This window comes from Chlamydotis macqueenii, chromosome 1 (genome assembly GCF_036417535.1).
Source record: "Chlamydotis macqueenii isolate bChlMac1 chromosome 1, bChlMac1.mat, whole genome shotgun sequence".
Taxonomy (NCBI): domain Eukaryota; kingdom Metazoa; phylum Chordata; class Aves; order Otidiformes; family Otididae; genus Chlamydotis; species Chlamydotis macqueenii.
In genome coordinates this window covers 141,195,231-141,217,242 of record NC_141556.1, presented here as the reverse complement: position 1 = coordinate 141,217,242, position 22,012 = coordinate 141,195,231, and the positions used below count along the sequence as shown (strand labels likewise).

The window sequence follows — 22,012 nt, the reverse complement described above, 5'->3', positions numbered from 1 at the left end:
GACTGAAAAGAAATCCAGAAACCCAGAATTAGATTCACAGGCTATATGTCTAAAGACAAATCATGGAGTTTCCTACTCCTGTATAACCAGAAAACATTCAATCCTTCATTCTTGGCTTGCTTCAAAAATTTATCTGAGAAAGCACAGTTAAGAGATGAGCTTGCTCAGTGATACTGTGTTGTCACTAAAGATGAAGACACTTGCCACATTCAGTAGAACAAATATCCATTACATTGAAATGAGTAGTAGACAGTTTATTGCTTCTTTATTACATAGTTTCTAAAGAATAATTTAGAAATGATCATGTTAAAGTCAATCCAATAGATATGTTGCTGTATGTATTTGGGGAATGAAATTCTACATCAAGGTCTTTCCAGACCAAAAATCATTAAACTGCTGTAGCACTGTTGCTTCTTTTGGTGTTTTCCATAACTGTTTTTGCAAAGAAAAGTTTACAAAAGAAAAAAAAATGTAGTAACTTGTAAAATCATTAATGATCAAAGAAATAGGTTGAGTATAATTAATACTTAGATTTTATCAGAAATGAAGTAACAAAACTCTGGTGACAATCTTATTTTGGAATTTATAGCTGGTTAATTTGTTATCAGAGTCAAAGCAGAAGCTGCTTTTCAGAAGATATCTGAACTAATGTTCAAATGTGCCAAGGATTTAATGTATACAGGACAAAGGACTTGGAGAAAACACCTGATGAAATCGCAAGGCAGCTAACAAAAGAGACACAGTAGAGAGCAATGTGAAGAGATAACTTATACAAGACACGCAGTAGTTATACTGCACAGTAAGAGACAGTGTACATCATGCAGCAGAAGGGAAAGCAAAAGTGGTACAAATTCAAAGGTAAAAAGTACAGGAGGGTGATGAGGGTACGCAGGTAGAAAAATGGCAACCAGTAAGCTTATGTAGTACATTTAGGTAGAAAAGTTTTCTCAGAGTACAAAAAGGAAAATAGTTTTGCTGCCTAAGAGCAGAGAGTTGAAGTTCAATTGTTATAAACACCATAATAACACTAATACTTCAGACATAGCCTGGATATGACATAATCCAAGATAGTCTTCATCCTTGCTGAGATACCAACTGATAGGAAGAAGAGACAGAAAGCAAATGGGACACAAGTAAGGCAAAAAGCAGACTGTCTTCTTTGGACAAAATAATCTTGCACTCGCTTTAAGCTAATGGAGCAGAGATGTCAAAGACTATCCAGTTCTGCATATTGCGGTTTAAAAAAAGGAAGAGGGGTTGACGGAACAGAAGAAATACATTATGCTAACAACTCACTGGATAAAGCAGGTGAAGCCACAGAAATGAGTGAGATCACCCAAAACTACAGTATGAAAGGAAGAAAGCCCAAGGTAGAAGCCCATGAGACCCCTTGAAGTCAGGAATGTAACGGGAATGAGCTGCCAAGCACACACTGAAAGATCATCTGGATAAGAAAAGCCAGGAAACGGGTGTATCAACAACTATGTTGATTAATGTATCGTACAATTCACGGGCAGCCACATCTAGACTGAAGAGCAAAGCCTGCATATGGATGCTTACTACATAAGTAGGAAACTTCTTAGCATCAGGTGTTTTCTGGATAGCAGAAATCGGTGTTGGTCTGTGAATGTTGATCATAAACAGAAGCTAAGAGCATCTCTACTTTTAAATGCTTTCACCATAGTAAGATGGAACAGGTTGCTGGTGCCTAGTAACCTAATTTGAGCTGTTCATCTGCTCACACTCTTAATGCTTTGGTGCACACAATACCATGTGAGATACTCAGTTTTCTTCCTAGAGACAGACTGGGTTAGGAAGATTAGACAATGAGACTACACTAAATTGAAAACAGCATTGAGATAGTAAGGAAAAACTCTGTTAAGAACAGACTCAAATATGAGACACTACTCAGCCTAAGCTAATGTAGACGTGTAATTCAGTGCACCTGATGATCCAACACTGATGATCCAACAGAGGCTTAAAAAAATTCTCCCCAAATTCTTATTTTTGCAAGACAATTCATGAAAGTTCAGAGAAAGTTTGACAGATTTAATTAGATTTGACATACACTGTTTTATCTGTTTACCTAGTGGTGATAGTAAGCAAGTGCCATCTCTAAAGTAACTTCTTCAAAACACCTTGCATTATTAACCTGGAAATGTAAGAATAACTTCCTGTCCTCATTCATTCAATCACCTCTGCTTCTGAGGAGGAACTTCATGTTTAAAATGACACTTACTCTGTTCTAATGTTTACTAACAATTATTTCAATTAAGGATTTTTTTAAATATGGAAAAAAAAAATTAATTTGCAATACACCTGCAATGATTACAAAATACTATAAATATGTATACATAAGACTACATATTGAACCAAGGCCCTGCTATCAGAAGTGGAAGTTGATTTCACATTGGAACTTCTGAAGTATCAGAAAGTTCATTCAAGCAGTTACGTTGACAGCAATTTAACTGGTACGTATGCATACAAAGGAATAGTTTAGTGTTTGGTTCCCGCTCTCCTGATTTTTACTCATATTAAATTATCACCTCATATTTCTTCTCTTTTCTTCCATCCATGCACCAATCTGGTACCAACGAGCTTTACACAAGGTGGAAATGCATTTAATATTCCAAAGTATGCAGAAAAGTAAGAGAGTCAGATACTATCTTTCAACTGTATCTCCAGCTTGAGGTCTACCAAACACATAATTTTACTTGGACTACAAAAGTAAATATAATCTAAAATATTTTCCAACATAGTGTTTTAGAAAAATCAGAATTTGGTATCTGGTCTTCTTCAGTGCTCAGAAGGTGTTTAGAATATAAAAGACAGTGTTGGGAGTCACGGACTTACTTTACATATAAATCCAAATGCCTCGGGAAATCTATTTTGCCAGCAAGAATCTTCTGATATATACCAAACGGATTGTCATCAAAAAATGGAGGAAACCTATTTTAATACAGCAAATTTTTACAGGTTAGAAAAAGAATTTCTAAAAATCTTATAAACAATATTATGTTATAGTAATTCCCCTTAGAAATCATTGATTATATAGTTCTTTTTGGTAGGGTATCATCAACCAAATATTAACTTGAAGAATAACTTAACTTAAGGTTGCTACTGTAAAAAAGAAAACATTTTTGTATGCAACACATTGAATATAGAATTAAACTTGAAGTATTAAGAGAGAGATTTTTTGTTACATTAATACAGTAAAAATATCAATGATTAGACATTTTCAGTGTTAATAAAACCCAAGGGTATACTTTCCAAAACAGTGTTACCATTTTTGACCCTGTCTTGTAACTGCATGCATACGCTTATTCACTAGTTTCTACCTAAAATGTCAAAGGACCCACATATGAATAGATTGTTCAGTTCAGTTATTTATTGCACTTCTTGAATTCAAGTATATATTTTGTTAGAGAAGGTTTGAAAGAGACAGGCTGTTCAGAACCTGAAATTCTCCCGAAGTGCAGCTACCTTTCTATGCTGGACAAATAAAGTGCTTATTTCATAATCTTTCCAAGATGATCAGTAAATGCAATCAAAATTCTACACTCACCATTTTCTAAAAAGTTCCTCCTGAAGTTATGAGCTAACAAAGAGACTAGTTCTTGTCTTACAGCTATAGTAAGAACTGAGACAGTTTTTTGTTATGCTTCCCTTATAGTATAATTCATACTCTGATTACTGCAAGAGGCTCAGAGTATGGGTTCATCAGTACAGTCGGTATAAACAGCTTAGCCCAAGTGCCAACAGGGTTTCAGAGTGACAGACATCTTTTTAGAAGTTACCACAGGAAACCTTTTAGGGGAATGGAATAACTAACCAATCACTAATCTCAGTCCCGCCTTGACTTCCGTAACATGACCAAAGCATCCCTCTTACTATGCTTCTATATCAAAATCCCTACAGAATAGAAAAAGGGATTTTGAACATCAACCATGTTAAGAGGATCCACTCACTATTACAGTCCAACATTTGAAGTATTTTCACATCTCCCTAATGTTGTATAATTACTTTCCAAGAGAACTGCGTGCGTACACACACAAATATAGTGCTGGTAGCTTTGAAAATCATTGGTAGCACAAACAAGGGTGAAAACAATGTTTCTTCATTTCACATTCTTTCCTTAATTTTATGCTACTCAAACTAGCTTTCTCCTCAACAAATACTACAAATTATTCGCACTACATAAGTGTTTTCAGAAGTACTAATGTCTTCGTTGTTCAGCTGATGGTCAAGTGGATTAGCATTTCCTTTTATATACTGTAAAACTCAGCCAGAGACAAAACCAAATTCCATCAGAATAGTTAGATAAAGCTGTCTGTATGCACAAGATAAAAAAGTAATATTTCAAAGCACAGAAAAGTATGACAAAACTATCTGGTTAAGGAAAGACTGAAAAACATTTGTTGGTGTTGTTTAGAAAGCCAGAAAAGTTTTATTATGAAAAAGTGAACAGTCTCAGCTAGAAAGAAACTGGAAAATTTAAGAGTATAATGAAAAAAAGATTTGTGTTTTTTTAAATTCCTGCTTTGACACTAAAGAATAAGAAAAACTTGAGAAATATTTAGCATGCATAAGATTTTCCCACACCAGACAGACTACCATATAAAGTTTGTATTTTAGTCAAGCAACATTACATCCTTCACATTCTCCAAAGCAAGTTGACTGACAGTATGTTCAATTTCCAGTGTTGTATGTTATTAAATATTAGAATCTATGAATTCATAAAGCAATTAGAATGAGACTTTGTAACTATGTATTACAAAGGTGCCAGTTGCAGTAAGCAGACTGATACGAAATGCTGGGTTTTTTCCTCCACCTCCAAACATTTTGTACACTATTGAGGTGTGAAATCAAGAGTAAGAACTATGTAAATGTTTTTACACATTGTTTTACACAATGTTTAATTTGCTCTTTGCTTTCCCACTTTGAAAATCCAAAACTATGTCTAGAAATCTTTAGAGAAATTTAAATGACACTTGGCTAGATAATAATTTAATAGCAATACTGCTTAAAGTGCATTTGAACTGCACATGAAATAACAATAGCTTTGAAAGAACACATAGTTTTCTTATGGACAAACCAAGTAACTTGAGTTTGATACTACTTACAAATGTCAATCTGCAACACAGCACAGAGTTTAGACAAAACAACGCACGTACTGTGCTGGAAGCTACCTAAACCCCCTTGAGTTTCAGACTGTCTTCACAGCATAACACAAACAGCTGCCTTTTTTCCACTAAGTGAAAAGAAGCTGGAAAAAAAAAAAAAAAAATCTCTGTATGAGATAGCAGCTGCAAGCCATTCCTTTTGCTAACTGATGCATAACAATGGCACTGATGTTGGTCTCAAAGAGAACAGATAGCTTTAGCAGTGAAGAACAGAAGTTGTAAAATCTCAAGGGAAAACACACAGGTCTGAAAATATGAAACCATAGACAGGAACCATTAGCTACGTAAAATGACAGACCAGCACATCACATATGACCACCAAACAAAAATGAAAAACACAAAGACCTCATTAAATGAGAAAATACAGTTAGCTACATGTCTGATGACTGCACAATTATGAACCAACGTAATTAACATTAAAAAACAAATATATTCACCCTTACAGTAGATTGTAATAGAACACATTCACTCAAAATAAATAGATCTTCCAACTCTTTCTATTGACTGTTTAGCTTGTTTAGATTAACTTGATGGAGTTGACACTACTTATCTGTTCTGTAAAGATTTTGTTTCACTCCCTGTTCTTTCCTCGTCCTATATTTTACTATCTTAAACCTAAATGGGACCTTGCCTGAAATGTAGCATGTGCAGAAGTAGAATTCCATAGGACTCTAGAGATTAAGTTAGAGAAATAAGACACTGCAGAACAGGAAAGTGTGGTTTTGTTTGTTTATTTTTAGAGCGACCATTTCCTTACACACACATCTACCAATTCTTCTCAATTGCTTTTGGGGTTCAGAGACAGTAACTTCAGGAAATATCTACCAAATGTCTTAAGTAATTTACTTGCAGACAATAACAGCCTTGAAGTCAGGTTTTGTTCACCTCCAGATTTTTTTTTTTTCATATTTCTTAAATCTTCTTTGACTTTCAAGAGATAAAGTTACCTAGTACTGTTTTTTCATTAATAGTTTTGATAGCAAGTATCAAGCCACATCTTGAGTTAGTAAGGAAAAGCATTTAAAAACACTAGTGTCAAGAGCAGTGAAAAGCTAATAAAATGCTAAAAGCATATGCCCTATGTGACAGCCTCCCCCAACCCTCTAAACCCCAGAATCTTAAAAATCCTAAGCAAGTGCTATCAATCTACCTCCCTCCTCTTCCCCCCCAAAAAAACCAAAACCCACATCAAAATCAAACCTCCAAACAAAAAAAAAAAAACCCCAAGCAAACAAATTTGGAAAGAGTCCTCACGCCAGCTTTGAAGAGAGACTCCACCCAAACACTAAAAAATAAAAAGAAGCCTCCAATCATTATGAAGAGCATGTCTACACAAATACTGCAGTAAGAACAGTTAGAAAATCACTTGCAGCAGACAACTAGTCTGTCAGTTAGCCTATATAAGATCTCCAAAATGTGTGCTTTATCTCTATTGGTTAAGAGTATCTATAGCCAAGTGTTTATATTAAGGCTTGGGGGAATCCAGGTCTCACCACTTGAGCGAGATAATGTCAGAACACAGAAGATTCTACCTAGAAATGACTGCAGCTGCTCCCTCTTTTTTTAAAAAAAAAAAAAAAAAACCAAACAAGAAACCATATACTGGTTATAGTTCAGTAGAATATACAGTAGTCATACTTCAGTGCCCTGGAGTCTTGAGGTCTCACTAATTCTAGAGATGAGATCTTGCTTAACTATCACAACTACCAGTGTGTTAACTTTGGAAATCAAGTTTCTAATATTGCTCCAGTAAAGAGAGTTCTATCAACATTTCTGTAAGGGACAGGAAGGAAAAATGCCCAATATCTACTTACACTGAGACCACGCAGACCAAACAGAGAGTGGTCCCACCGAAACCTGTGGCAGGAAGATAAATCACTCAGACTACAGCACCAGACACTTATCTACACTCTTCATGCTATCTAACACTACGATGAGGGGCAACAAGGCTGCAGTGAATCTCTTGCTCCTTTCATCACTCCAAGAAGGATTCCCTTGACCAGCTTGGCCTGCTCACCCTTACAGGGAGTGGTGGAAGAAAGGTGAAGCCTGACCCCTGCACAGATTAGCCTGGACAAATAATGACTTTTTATTAGACCAGTCAGCCAAGGCTGTCTTGGTCAGCAGGAAACTATTAGTACATTTTATTTTTTTTTTCTCTCCAGAAATTGCCTTGAGAGTCAAAGCAAGTGCATATGCAAGCCTTCAGGACATTAAGGAAGCAAGCAGTGGGCAGCAATGCTGTCCTGGAATAAAATTTTGATGCTATTGGGTGAACTTTTTACACAGAAAACACACAAAAAGGAGTGGAGCTCTGAAGTCATCACCAAGGTAACCATCTGCTCAGGCAATCGGATGAGCTTGTCCAAACACCAGAAGAGTTACCAAAGTTACCCTGAGCGGATAGTACTGCATACAGAAAACGAGGAATAAATCCATGCAAGGATGTTTTTGTTCCAACTTCACTCTATGAGGCTGCAGATCCAGAACAAAAGGATGTAGAGGCAACCCAACACACACTCAGGGAGCAAGGAGGCACTCAGCGCACTGAGCCTGGTACTGAAAATAAGTTCTAAGGACTATGAAACCAAAACTGATGAAATACACGGTTTCTTCTGAAGCAATCAAAGTCTTGCTTTCACCTGCATCTGTTTTCCTGGACTGACTACAGGAAAACTGGTTTCTTTCAAAATTCCCACTCTTCTTTTTTTTTTTCTTTTTATTAAGCAAGTATCTTCAAAAGAGAAGGCCAAGAGAAAAAGCAAGGAAAAATACATGGATGCCTTGCTCAATACAGAAGCAGAATTTTTGAAATCAGAGCAAATTAAAACAGTTAATTATATTAATGCCAGAAAGTCTCTCTCCAGTTTGAATATGTATCTTTTCAAAATATTGCTTATCCAGCAAATTCCAAAATATCCAAGCAAATCCAAAGCAAATTCCAAAACATCATTTGCTCAGTGTTTGAGCTAACTGATTTCTGAATAGACCTTTTTAAGATTTTTTTCCCTGTTCTTTTTCCTTTGGTTTAAAGAAAATGAGTGCTCAGTAGTAATACAAGCTGTACTAATAAAACTCTTCCTACTTGCCACTATGAATTTTAAAGACTAAAGCTCCCACTGCAAATATTATTTCACTATACTAGAAATTAATTGCAGAAGTTTTGAAGGAAATAGCAGTCCTCTTCTTCACCCTTTAAATATAAAGGATTTTATGTATAAAAATCTGAACTTCAACGAAATCTGAATTTCGAAAATAGGTAAGAAAAAGAGCAGTTCTTAAAAGAGTCTTACTAAAATAAAAGCCAACAACCAAACAAAACCAACAAATTTAAACTGAAGAAAAAAAAAAAAAAATCACAGTGACAACAGTGAGGTACGTTCTTTTATACAGCTTCCCAATTCCTTTCTTCAGAGGCAGAAATGAAACTGGTACATCAATAACAAATTTAGGTCAAACTTGCCATTCTGAATACCATAAAGAGAACTAGTAAATAATCCTGTATTATTGCATTACATAATATTGCTATGATATAGTAATCATTATCACTTACCCTGACAACATCTCAAATATAAGAATTCCCAGGGCCCACCAATCCACAGCTCTCCCATGGCCTTTGCTTTGTATAACTTCTGGTGCAAGGTACTCAGGAGTGCCACAGAGCGTCCATGTCCTGGGAGGAAAAGAAAAAAAAAAAACAAACAAAACCAAACACTCAAAACAAACAACAAAATCAGACTAAAGTGCTAAAGTGAAACTGAAGTAACAGAAATAGGGAAAAAAAAAAACCCCACACAGATAGGAAGTACCCAACATATGGCTATATATATTTATATAAGATGAGAAAAAAGAAAGACCTCTACAAGACCTAAAAAGACTACTTTGATGATGCTTTCCAATTCTCCTGTAATAGAGATATATGGAAATTAAGAAGCTTCTTGGCTGCAGGAAACATCCATGCACTGAGTTTCCCCACTGCTGGTGGGGCTGTACGTTGCTTCGAAACTATTAACAGTGGTTTTCACACTGTAAGCTGCATGGACTACTTACTGGCCTTTTCCAGTAAAAGGAAAAAATTTTGTTTAGGGAAAAAAAAAAAAAAGATAAGATAAGAGCGGGAGATAAAAAAGTAGCAGTTTAAATCAGTAAATAAGTGCAGCTATCACCAAGATTCCTTTTACACTCTAAATAATGTTTTTCAAAATGTATTGAAATGTAACCTGCCACCACTCCCACAACATTCATTAAAAGGAAAACATTTTGTGTTTTAATTATTCGAAATACTTATAAGGTGTAACAAAGCAAGTGTGAGATATGTAAGTAATACTATTTTTGATATATTTTCATGTCATTTTTAGTCATATTTTTCTTAATATGAGCTCAGGATATAAAACTGTAGTATTGCGACCTAAATGAAACATATATTTCAGGTTCAATAAATTAATTAAATAAATTGAAGCTAAGCAGTTAATGTTTACAAAGACTAAATGACAATTTGAAACTCAGAATATTCTGAAAAAAAAACTATTTTGAAGTGTGAAATCTTCTTTGTAAAAACACACAGAATTTGCTTTGCTTCACTACCTTGACTTTGGTTTAAATACATGCTAGAGAAAAAAAAAAAACCAAACAAACAAAAACCCCCACAAACATACCTTCATTCTGAATAAGTTACACTTCCCTGCTAGCATGTCAGAAGATAAAACTTTTTAAAAGTGCTCATAAATTCAAGAATGGATGATGAAATAACAGTAGAGAAAAAGAAAAAAAAAGTGTACTGCATTTTAAGAAGAGTTCTACTAAGAAATGACAAAGAATATAGTCACAAAATTAATGATTACTGCACATGATTTGTAACTTGCAGCAAAAGAAACTAATTGTTTTATTTGTGAGTGCAGTAAGAATCTTCTCCAAGGCATGAATCAAACTGGTAACACGGTCCTGAACAAATGCATTAAGATGAATAGCAATCACCTTTAGAAGTAATACATACTCCTTTCAACTTCTAGTTTTTCCTACTTAGTTCTGCTAAGCTTAATAAACCTTCTTTCTCACAAACGTTCTTCTTCCTAGCCATGAATGGATACTGAAGATATACCTTAAGGAATCTCAGACTTACAATTTTTTATTTTTATTTTTTTTTTAAAAAAAAAGATTAAATAATACACTTTTCTGAGATTGCAGAATTATTTTAAACAGAGCTTTTGGGTGGTGGGGGTTCTTTTTTTTTGTTTTTGTTTTTTTTTTTTTTTGTTTAAGCTTTAGCCTCGATTCATAAAAAACATTTAAGATTAAAGAAGAGGAGTTGTACCGTAAGTCAAGACTTTAAATAGAGATTTATGATACACAGAATTTAATTTCTTTAGGCCTGATTTTAATATGACAAAAACTAAATTACTCCAGCTAAGTTGTTAGAATGCCTTAGACACACGATGCACTTTAGTACTCCATGGTTCTTGAGACTACGTTGGTTAGTATAAAGAATACATATTTAATTTTTATCATAAAAGGATGGTATATTTTACCTTGCTAGAAAACATAAAAATTTCATTTTCTAAATCAAGCATACTCAAGAAAATGCCTACGCACAGTGCTGTTTTACACACGACTGCCATCTAGCAGTTGCCTAGACTGGGATTAGGCAATCAAGAAAGACAACAAAACTTTGTCGTCTTTTAAAACAAAATAGTCCTCCCTTCCCCCAAATTTGAAAAGCTGTATTACAATCCATCACATGTATTTTTATTCATATTGATTTAGTCAGTCCTGCAAATGAAGCAGCTGCCAGTCGTGCTGTATTTGGAAAGAAGGGCAGTACAAATAAAGCAGACAGGGCAGGCACATTCGTTTTAACGGAGAAGTCAAACAGTTCACAGGACAATGCTCCAAAACGGTGGAGCAAAAATTGCCAACACTATGCATGCACTAATTCAGCAAATATGCAGACTTTGGTGGCTTTTATCCCTTACTCAAGTCATTTAGGATACAAGAGAGAAAAAAAAAAAAATCAGTTGAGCGCTTCACCTTGACTTCTAGGACCCACATAATTTGCTGGTGACAATATAACTAAAACGGTAACTAGAGGTTAATTACAAGATCTTTTTTATTCAAGCAAAAGAAAAAACACAAATTAAGGAAAGCCCAACATAACTTGAAGTCCTCTAGTTGCACTAAGAAATAAAATTTGTTACTACTAGCAGGTCATCTACTTCTCTTTATTTCAATCAAGAAATTTATGTTTACTAACTACATAAAAACTAGGAAGAATCTCAAACTCTTTGTCAAGCTGTGTATTTGTGCCTTGTATTACCTTGTGTACGACCATGCCTTGTATTTCCTCCTTTGTTGGTCATGAAACAAACTATTTAGTATTTTGCAAAATACATCAATTAAATTCTATAAAAAGATAAAATTGTCTTAAGTATTTTTTTATCATTACTATTTCATGACTATTGCATATTCATCTGAACTCCAGATTACCCTTTTGAAGATAAGTTACAAAGCAGAAAAATAAGAACAGACTGTTTCCTTCAAACTGCTACAAAATTTCCACTGCTCTGCGTTTTCAAGATAAAAGCTGAAGTACAGGTAAGCAATAGTTTATATGGTTGAAATTATAATTTTAAAACATGAAAATGAAACAAAAAATCTACTCTGGTCACAAAGATAAGATAGAAAGCAACATTTGTGGGACTTGTTAACAGTATTATTTGAAGAAGTTAAGTGGTGATGGTTAACGTATTTCAGCGTTCTACACCATTCAGCATCCACCTCTGCATTCCCTGACAAGCTTCTTACATACAAGCCAGAGATTAACAGCAATGTCCTTTTTGGTGTTCTCTTCTGGAAGTTTCTCCATAATTATACTCAATGGAGAGTGCTTTATTTCCAACCCACAAAAGCTTGTTCTGCAAGACATTCTTGTTTCTACACTGACACAAACAAGATTCACAAACAAGATTTGCTAGGTCTTGTTTTGTTTTGGTTTTTTTTTTTCCTTCTCTTCAAGTCCACTCTGCAGAACAGTCATGAAAGCACATCCAGTTGTAGCAACAGCGGAGAAGTATCCCCAAAATATTAAAGGTGATTTTTAAATATTTTTTTTTAGAAATTAAAACTGAACAAACTAAAATTACCAGTGAATAACATTCCTCTTAAAAAAAAATCCCATATTTACTTAAAACTTTCATAAAATTGAATTAAATCTGTGCATTAGAAATATAAAATTCTATTAATTTCTGTTTCAGTTTCTCTGAAAGAACAAGAGGGAAAAAAAACCAAAATAACAACAAAACAGTAGGAAAGATGAGAAACATGTTTAATAGATATATTACACCTGAAAGGTAGTAATTTTCCAGAAAAAGAAAGGTCTAAAAATGTAATACCTATAAAATTCAAAGGAAATCCTTTCTATATCCTTCAAGTAACAATCATTTATTCCAGTCCCCTTGTCTCTCCTTTTTTCCTGACACTGCTGCTTTTTTAAAGTAGTGGCACATCTATTTTATGTGAATGTACTTACAAGAAACTGAAAAGGTTGTTAAGTCTTCAGTTAAAGAATACCAACGTGGAAAAGAGAAGAAATAAGCAGCAGCTGAGGCAAAACTATACTGTTTTGGAGAAAAATTTACAAGTTTTAAAAAGTACACTATGACCAAAAAGGAACAAAGATAAACAGAAGGACATGTCAATAAGGAACAGGAGGAGACAAGAAAATCTCCTCTCCTTCGTCTTTCTCTAGGAAAAAAAAAAAAAAAAAAAAAAAAAAGTCTAGCCCTTTAGAAAATTTACTAATAAAAAGCTAAATGTGCAGGCTGCTTATGAGCTACAAGCCAGCCACTCTCTAAAGAGCAGCTTAATTGTAGCTACACACATGATAGTGGGAAGAAAGGAAAATGTGTACAGAAAAATCTCTCAGGAAATAACATGTACCAAGAAATGTGTAATTGTATTGAAGGTATTCTGCAGGCCATGTTTTATTTTCATGTCACATTTCTCTAGGAAAACATCTGTTGGACCTAAGTGGCAGGCTTCCTCACAGCTGTTTGAAAAACATATATACTTTGTGTTTTATTTTCACAATTAATATGCACTATTTAAATGTATATATAAAAAACCATACACACGTACATACATCTAAGGTTCATGTGTACAGACATTTGCTATGCATAAAAAGGACAAAGACATCTCCTATACTTTAGATCAAATAGTCTAGGAAACAAAATAACCTACTGGACTGTGTAAGTGGATAAATTGCTGACAATTCTGTATTTTTACAGTGACAAAAACAGGGTTGTGAAAATGACGACAACTAGTAGGGTGAATACTATACAGTCAGGGGGAAAAAAAACCAAAACTAACTTGCATAGGTAACTACTGGGCTCTAACTGACAAAGTCCTCGCTCCTTCCAACTTCTGCAGTTTATATTACCTGCTGTACACTTATTGATAAAGCAGGTATGAATGTAAAACTACTACAGTTTTCTATGACTCAGTTCAAAACAAACTGATCAACTTCACCTCCCCTCTGTATCTCCCCTGTCACTCCCCAGGGAAGAAGAGATGCAAAAAACCCAATTAAAACAGCAGTGATAACTTGTTTTGATGTCTTACAATGTATTTGAACAAATTTACTCTTACAGATTAATCTTCCACATTGAAAAATATACTTTTATGTGAACTATCACCTTATTTAATGAAGGATTACTTCTGTTGCGCCTTAAACCCACAGAAGTCCAATTTAAGAACAACCACTAAGTGGCAGTATCTACATAAGGAAATTTTAAGAATTTGTATGAAAATGTCTTATAAAGAGATCATCCTTCTTTCTTACATGAAAGTAGTCTTACTTCTTCCTGCAAAAAGTTATTTGGATTTAAAAACAATGTATTAAAAAAAAAAACAAAAAAAACCTTGCCAACATCTGTAGACCTATCTGCTTACCCAGTGGAAATTTAATTCAATCAAACATGCTAATATTAAAAAACCATGGTTTTAAAACTAACTTTTAGACTTTTAAGGGTCATAGAACCAGCATACTTACTAGTTGCCTACCATTCTTCTGTCTCAAGGCAACCCAGCACTGTGAGCATATAACCCACAGGGAAGGAACCTTTATGGCCTCCATAACACAACTCTCATCTGACTTTATTTTACTTCATAAGAGATCCATTAAGAGTAGCGCCCTCAGATTCACCTTCATTTCAAAATCACCTTGTAGAATTCCATCGTTTCCCCACCCTGCACTGAACTGTTGCAAAAGCAGCATCAAAGAGGTAAAACACATGAGTGAAGAGGATGAGCAGCTATGTAACGCCTAACCTGCTTACTAGGTTGCCACAACTAGAACAACCAGATATGCTCTCCCTCAAGAGGTGGCCCCAGGGCACAATACCAAGCTTTGTACCACCGCTTTTCTAATACGACAGACTAGTTTTCTTCTCCCTTATTTTCAATCCCAGCAATGGCTCTTGCTTCCTTTTAAGAACATGCATTATAATCCTGGAAGAGGAGTTCAACTGGAGAGAACAGAGAAATCACTAGGGAAAAACACTTCTGCATTATCACAAAGTTTACATATGCTCGTAAAACAGACGTAAGGCTGACAGTATTGTACAGGTTTGTCGTGGTTTTGTTTAGTAGGGGGGGGGGCTAAGGTGGTAGCTTCTGTAGGAAACTGCTAGAAGTCGCTCCCCTTTGTTCATTGGACTCGGCCGGGCCTAGGGCGGACCTGCTGCTGGCCAAGGCCGAGCTGATTGGTAGCAGAGCGTTCTGTGATAACGCCTCTGCAATAACGTATTTAAGAAGGGGAAAACAGAAAAAAAAAAAAAAAAAAAGAGAGAAGAGAAGATGTGAAGAAGCTGAGCGGGGGCAGAGGCGCAGAGGGGGAGGCGCAGGCCTCATGGGCCTTGCAGGCCTCACCCTCTGGCCTCTCGCCAGGCAGCCAACTGGGCCCAACTTGGTCCAGCCCGGCTGCAAGAAGTGGAGAGGAGATGAGAAGTGAATAAGATGTAAAAAAAGATCCTGAGAGACATCTGCCAGCCTGTTGTGAGGAACGGCTGCAGACACCAAGGTCAGTTCAGAAGGAGGGGGAGGAGTAATGCAGCTCCTGGCCAAGATTCCCCTGCAGCCTGTGGTGACGACCATGGTGGAGCAGGTTGTCCCCCTGCAGCCCATGGAGGTCCACGGAGGAGCTGAGATCCACTTGGAGCCCATGAAGGACCCCGTACTGGGGGAGGTGGATGCCTGAAGGCGGCTGTGGCCCGTGGAGGGCCCGCTGGGACAGCTGTTCTAGAGGGACTGAACTCCGTGGAAGAGATGACCCACACCAGAGCAGTTTCAGGAAGGACTGTGGCGTAGGGGTGGGACCCCACGACGGAGCAGGGGAGGAACGTGAGGAGTTCTTCCCCCAACCATGAAGCAGCGGCGTGAAACAACATGTGATGAACTGACCGCAACCCCCATTCCCTCTTCCCCCCTGTGCCGCTCAGGGAGGGGAAGGTAGTAGGAGATAATGTTAAGCTCAGGAAGAGGGAGGGGTGGGGGGAGGTTATCTTGTTCTCTGTCTCATTATCCTGCTGTTTGTAGTAATAAATGAATAGTTTTCCCCAAGTCAAGTCTGTTTTGCCTGTGACAGTAACTTTAAGGATTTCTCCCTGTCCTTATCTCAAACCTCGAGCCGTTTTTCCTTATATTTTCTCTCCCTGTTTTCTCAGAAGGTGGGGGGAGTGAGAGAGAGACTGCATAGTCTGGTCCGATCGGGGCTGAACTATGACAAGGCTACAGTTAAATACTTCTGCTGAAATTGGCCTTACTGTTTCTCTCCAGATTTTGCAGTTTCATTTTATTAACAGGCTAGTAAAAACACAATATCCAGTTTTAAAATGTAATTCCCACATTTAAAAGAAATCTCTCTAACAGCAAAGTAGAAGGAAACAAGAGTTACAAAACATTTAGCAATTTAACTTGTATGGAAGATTAATGTCCTTTTTAACATATTGATGTACTCATCTCATTTGCTCATTTTACTTCATTAAACTCACTTTTTACAAGATGACTGCTGAAAACCAGTCCACAAACCTACTCATATAAAAATATTTTTCTATAGTAGCTTATGTGATAATGCTCCTAGTATATTATACCTAAGGCGTAATGCTGGTTTCCATACAGACATTTTAAGACAACAATTTCCTTCCTATTAAGGGATTTGGTATGTGTGAACTACACAGGTTATTAGGTGAAATGCAGAGTTCTGAAATCAAACTTTTTTCCCAACTGTAATTATATTTTGCTTTTTAAACCGTAACATAAACCCACTTACCTATCCACCAGTTTTTTAGCAAATCCAAAATCTGTAAGCTTGATATGTCCTTCTTTGTCTAGTAAGATGTTTTCAGGTTTCAAGTCTCTGTAAACTATTTCTTTGGAGTGCAGGTATTCTATTGCACAAATAATTTCCGCAGAGTAAAACAGTCCTGTGCTGTTGTTGAAACGCCCCATATTGCGCAGGTAACTAAAAAGTTCTCCTCCTGGCACATATTCCATTAACATGTATAAAAAACGTTCATCATGGTTGGTCCAAAATCTGTAATAAAAATATTATTTTATTGAGTAAACTTATTAACTCTTTGATTTGCTTTAGAAGTATATTTCTGTAAAGTGATCTCTGTTGCCCCAACTACATACATAATTAAATTTATGGCTCCTATTCTGCAAATGTTAAAATTCAAAAGAATCTAGCAGGATTATGTCACAGATGTCCAAGAAGCTGACTTAACCTGAAAAGTAAAACAAAGAGTTCAAGATGTGCATAGCACAAGCTAAGAGAGAAAATCTAACTGACAGACTCTATTGCACTGTACAAAACAGGTCTCTGCTAAGCACCTAGAAAGTGACTTAGTATACTGCTATTCTGCTAAGACCAGACAATTCTTACACATTTTACTTAACCATATACTGCCAAAGTGACAGGGAGCGAGGAGAATCCACTTTTGTAAAGACATATATAACAACATGTTCAAAAACAGGGCACCAGAGAGTTCTCCTTCCCCTCTCCTATCCCTTCTTCCCTGGAAATATACAACCTCAACTAAAGGGACTTTTTACTGGATAAGCATCAGATCACAATGCTTGCTCTTCCACAGTATCTTTAGCAAAGGCAACAGAAAAGCAAAAATGACAGCAAAACAAGAGTAATTTCTGTACCTTAGAATTAACCTAATGATGATAAGTAACTCCCATTACTCAGACTGTTGCCTTTAAATTAAAAACTATTATTGTGGTACTTTCATTAGTAAAGCACAGTACAGAGCAGCTAAGGAAGAAAGAAAATCATTCCATGTGGCTTTCAAACGCTTCATTACAGAACACAGTAATCTTCACTCCTACATTCCCCAAAACTAAGTTGTTTTTCCTTCTACCCACATTAAACAACTCCTATAGCACACACCCAAATGCAACTCAACAGTTAAGAAGAAAATAAGTACCTGGTAATATGTTGAAGAATATTCTACCATTTTAAAACAAACAACTAGCCCTATTACTATGATAACAGATAAAGAACACTGTATCCCTACCTACTTTATTGACAGAAGAACAGAAGTTACTTTAGCTTCTAGTAACTCCTTCTGCTGTATCACAAGAATGGAAAGATAATTTTTTTTTTCCCCTCTTTATCTTCATTAGCTGGTTCCTAATCAAGCCATAGAGTCTCAAGAAAGATAAGCAAAGCAAACTGAGCTCCCAAACCTATGACTGACTTTTACTAAGATTTTCTTTCTTTGTTGATATCGGCACTGAGGCAATGAGACAGAACATGAGACATCAGCAACAGCTTCTCCATTCCTTCACGGCGATGAAGAAAGTAGAGCCCAGGCTTGCCTTTTGTTTTTATGGCTCTACTTCCCTATCACAAAGTCATCATTACTTGGCTATTGATGATGTTCACACTATCTTTACTGACTATGTAAGAACACTCTTGAGATGTATTTTAAGTAATTAAGCAAAGTTGCACCTAAAAAAAGAAAGAGGAACAGAAATGGGCAAAATAAAACAAACCACGTATTTAAAAAAAAAAGGTATAAGGGAAAGGAAAGGCAAAATCAGACAGAGAATACAGAGGAAAAAAATGGAAGACGTAGACCATTAAACAACAATATTTCTACTGGAACTAATTTCTTCAAGAATGGACTCTTAAAGGTTTTCCTATTCACAGAAAAATGGATCCATTATTTGGTATGCATGAAAAATAGCAAAATAAATAAGTTTAATATTTGTAATACAGATTGCTTTAATTGTGTTTTAATACAAAAAAAGGAAAATAACATAGAAGCTGTGATTAGAATAACACATATGGTGTCATGTAATTTTACAGTTTAGCTTCACTACATGAATTTTGGATGCTATTGTGAACTCTTACTGAAAAATAACCTATTCTAGCTTATAGGACTATAAGACATAGTTGATTTCATTAATTCTTGTTCTCCTGGAAAAAAACGCTAAGATATATGTCCAAATTACAGCATAATATGACCTCCTACATCCACAGAGGTATGATACATCACTCAAACATTTCCAAAAAAACAGATTAAAAAATATATAGATGAATTGCTTCACTATCTACAGAAAAACAGTATCTCCCTACATGTAGGAAAGGTATTTTTCAAAAGTAATAGGAAAAGGAAAAATATGAAGATATAGGAAGGATAAACACCAGAAATAAATGATGTGCAGCATTACTTTAAAATTCTCCATCATAAAGTGCTAAAAAAAAAAAAAAAAAACAATATTATGCAGCACTGACGTGTTCCTTGTTTTGCAGCCAGAGGAAGATACTATCCATGCTTAAGATGGTGACACTAACTGAAAATATAAAAACCAGACCATGTAGATATCACAGTTCAAAGGCAGAACTACATATAATTTTTTCCCCTCTTTTTGTTAATCAATTATCAAAGAATTCATGGAAAAAATAATGTATTGGGCAGAGGAGAAGGTGGCTGAAAAAAATCTGTTAGGCATATAAAAAGCTGCAAAAAGTTTTATTTGTCATATAACCAGTGATAACAATCCATGAATGCTTGCTTAACCTAAAGCACACAAACATTAACATGACTTAAATTTTAACTACCTCGTTTCAGCTATGTTGCTTTGAGTCTCTTTTGCCAAGTGACAAAGGCATCATATAGACCATTACATGAGCATAGCTGATGCAGCATCTCACTGAGCGTGTGTACAGAAAAGGCAGAGAGCTAGAAGACATGAAGAATGTGTTTGCCGTGCACACAAGTAAACTTCCATTTGAATTGTGTCCCCCCTTTGGAGATTTTAACAATACTGACATTTTGGAAATAAGGCATGAAAGAAAACCAAGAACACTTATCAGTTTGGATTTTTGATCACTTCTGTATGGACACGAACCCTCACGTCCCTATCTCTGACTTCTCACTCAGGTTTCTCTATTCCCACACTTGCTGCACTGTTCCAGATCCACAGATGTACTGGGTTGTTCTATTTGGCTAGTTGTCTTTGCTAGTTTTTTTTGTTTGTTTGGGGATTTTTTTTGGTTTGGGTTTTTGTTTTGTTTTGTTTTTTAAAAAAAAAATTATGTATGATGTACATATAAAATACTGTTCCATCTGTATTTTAACCAGTCTAACCAGATCTACTCACACCTCTCCATCCTTCTTTCCTGAACGTACCTCAAACTCTGCATACCCTAGAGCTCATCTTACTGGTACTATGCCACACACAGAATTTTTTAATATTGGCTGGAAACTAATAGCATCACGATACTGGAGAAAGCAACAGCACATCAGGGAAACAGCCTCCTCCTGCAGTGCTCTTTCCATCTTTCAGATGACTACCATGCTTTTGCTGCTTTTTTTCCCCTCTGATACTATCTTAGCCCGCAGAGGAGACTGCGCTCTCTGCAGCTAGTAACTAAGACTATTTTTGTCTAATTTTATGTAAAATTGATTACGGCAGGTAATGCAAAACAAAACTAATCTTGGTCAATGGTCCTGTATCCATGTATGAGAAAATATAAATAGAAATTAGCTATGCAATTACTGAGAAATTTAGTTATCCCATTAATAAATATTGAGTCAGATACACAAAAGGCGTTGTGGTGCTGTGAACAGAAAAGTAGGATGTCTTCTCTCCTTAAAAAAAAAGGGATCATTAGAATCATTGCAATTCCACTTAAGAAAGTGTTCTTCATGAACTGTGTTTAAATGATGTTTCTCAACAGGTTCTATCACTTAACCTCAAATATGAGAATAATACAGCCCAAGAAGCACTGCAGTCATTTAAAACTCTTCAAAGTTCGCAAAAGCAAAGGTTACAAAAGTATTCAAAAAGCAGACACTGAAATCTAATTATATCTTTATCCAGATATCTCCAGGAAATACATATGTAGAAATATTTGTTTTCTTGCCATTCTAACATCAAGAATCATTCTAGAAGTCATTGTGATGAGCCAATTATAACATTTCTTCATTAGTATTTTCCCAACACTTAAGAAAATTTCTCTTTTACAGTAGGAAAATAAGAGCTAGAGTAAAGCTGCAGCCCAAAAGTAAAGCTTATAATAAATTATTGCTTAAATGTTTAAACTATGCCTCTTGACTTTAAATTCCTGATTCTTCTATAATAAATATTTTAGTCTAAAGTCTATTTTAGTCTAGATTACATAATAGAAATTAAATGCTTGATGTTGGTTAAGTACATAAGAACTTGCAATGAGTTAAATGAAGTCAAAATATACAACTTACAATCTGATCAAAAAAGGGTGGTTGACCTCTTTCAAGACTGATTTTTCATTATGCACGTGTTGCTCTTGCTTCAGTCGAATGACATCAGGAATGCTCATTACTTTAAGTGCAAAGTAACGTTTGGCCATTTTCTCCTTCACCAGATGAACACGTCCGAAGGTACCTGTGCCTGAAAAGGTGAAGAAAAAACATCAACTTATTGTAAAAAAAGAAAAAAGCAAACATAATTTACTAAACTAAAACCTATAAGAAGTCAATTCCTGTTCAGCGCTTTTTTTTGTTATCTGTTTGTTTGGGTTTTTTCCCCTCCTCATCAATAGATCAGTATTACATTTTTTACCTGTTTTCACACAATTTTTTCCTCGGGATTTCTCAATTTTTAGTGATAATGATTTAATAAAAATAGCAGTTTCATGATAGTGCCACTCTTTGGATAGATACTGGAAGTACTTCTTGAAAAGAAGAGAAGTGGTTCTGAGAAAAGGTAAGGGAGATGTATTTTAAAAAGTAGGTAATATATAAAATTCAAATATAACCAATACAAATAAAACAAGCAAAACTGTTCTCAAGTGCACAAGAAAGGCCAGGAAACACTGTCTTAAATTTCAGAGATCAGTTTTAATTTAGATTGGACACGGAGGGGCAGGATAAACTCAGAAGTAGCATTCAGCTTATTATATTCAGAATGTGTGGCATGAAAGAAAAAGGTATCATCACTGACCAATAATGTACTGTTTAATTATAATGGATTTAATAATTCCCCAACAGAAAAAAAAAAACAAACTACTTAACTTTCCATATGTTATTTATTAAAAAAGATAGAAAAAAAAAGTCTATCAGGGTTTAAAATGTAGGAACTTGTAACACAAAGAGTACAGAAGATATAAAAATGATTACAACAACAAAAAAGTTTCTAAATATTCATCTACCAAGGTTCCATGACTGAAAACAGCTGTCTGCAATTATTCAGGTGAGGAGATTATTCCCTTAAATGTGCACAGAGAGGTGACTCAGCAGGAGATAGGAGTGATGGGAAAAAACTAATTAAAAGTTGCT

At 35.5% G+C, this 22,012-nt stretch overlaps 1 protein-coding gene across 1 annotated transcript in view; it reads right to left on the bottom strand.

The window, feature by feature from the left end:
- PRKX (protein kinase cAMP-dependent X-linked catalytic subunit) overlaps positions 1-22,012 on the bottom strand; it is a 56,878-nt gene that overhangs the window by 7,277 nt on the left and 27,589 nt on the right. The window contains exons 2-5 of the mRNA XM_086740515.1: positions 20,957-21,125; positions 16,504-16,767; positions 8,737-8,856; positions 2,854-2,949 (exon numbers count right to left, since the gene is read on the bottom strand). Of these exons, the coding sequence (XP_086596641.1) occupies positions 2,854-2,949; positions 8,737-8,856; positions 16,504-16,767; positions 20,957-21,125 (649 nt within the window). The remainder of the gene's footprint in view (positions 1-2,853; positions 2,950-8,736; positions 8,857-16,503; positions 16,768-20,956; positions 21,126-22,012) is intronic.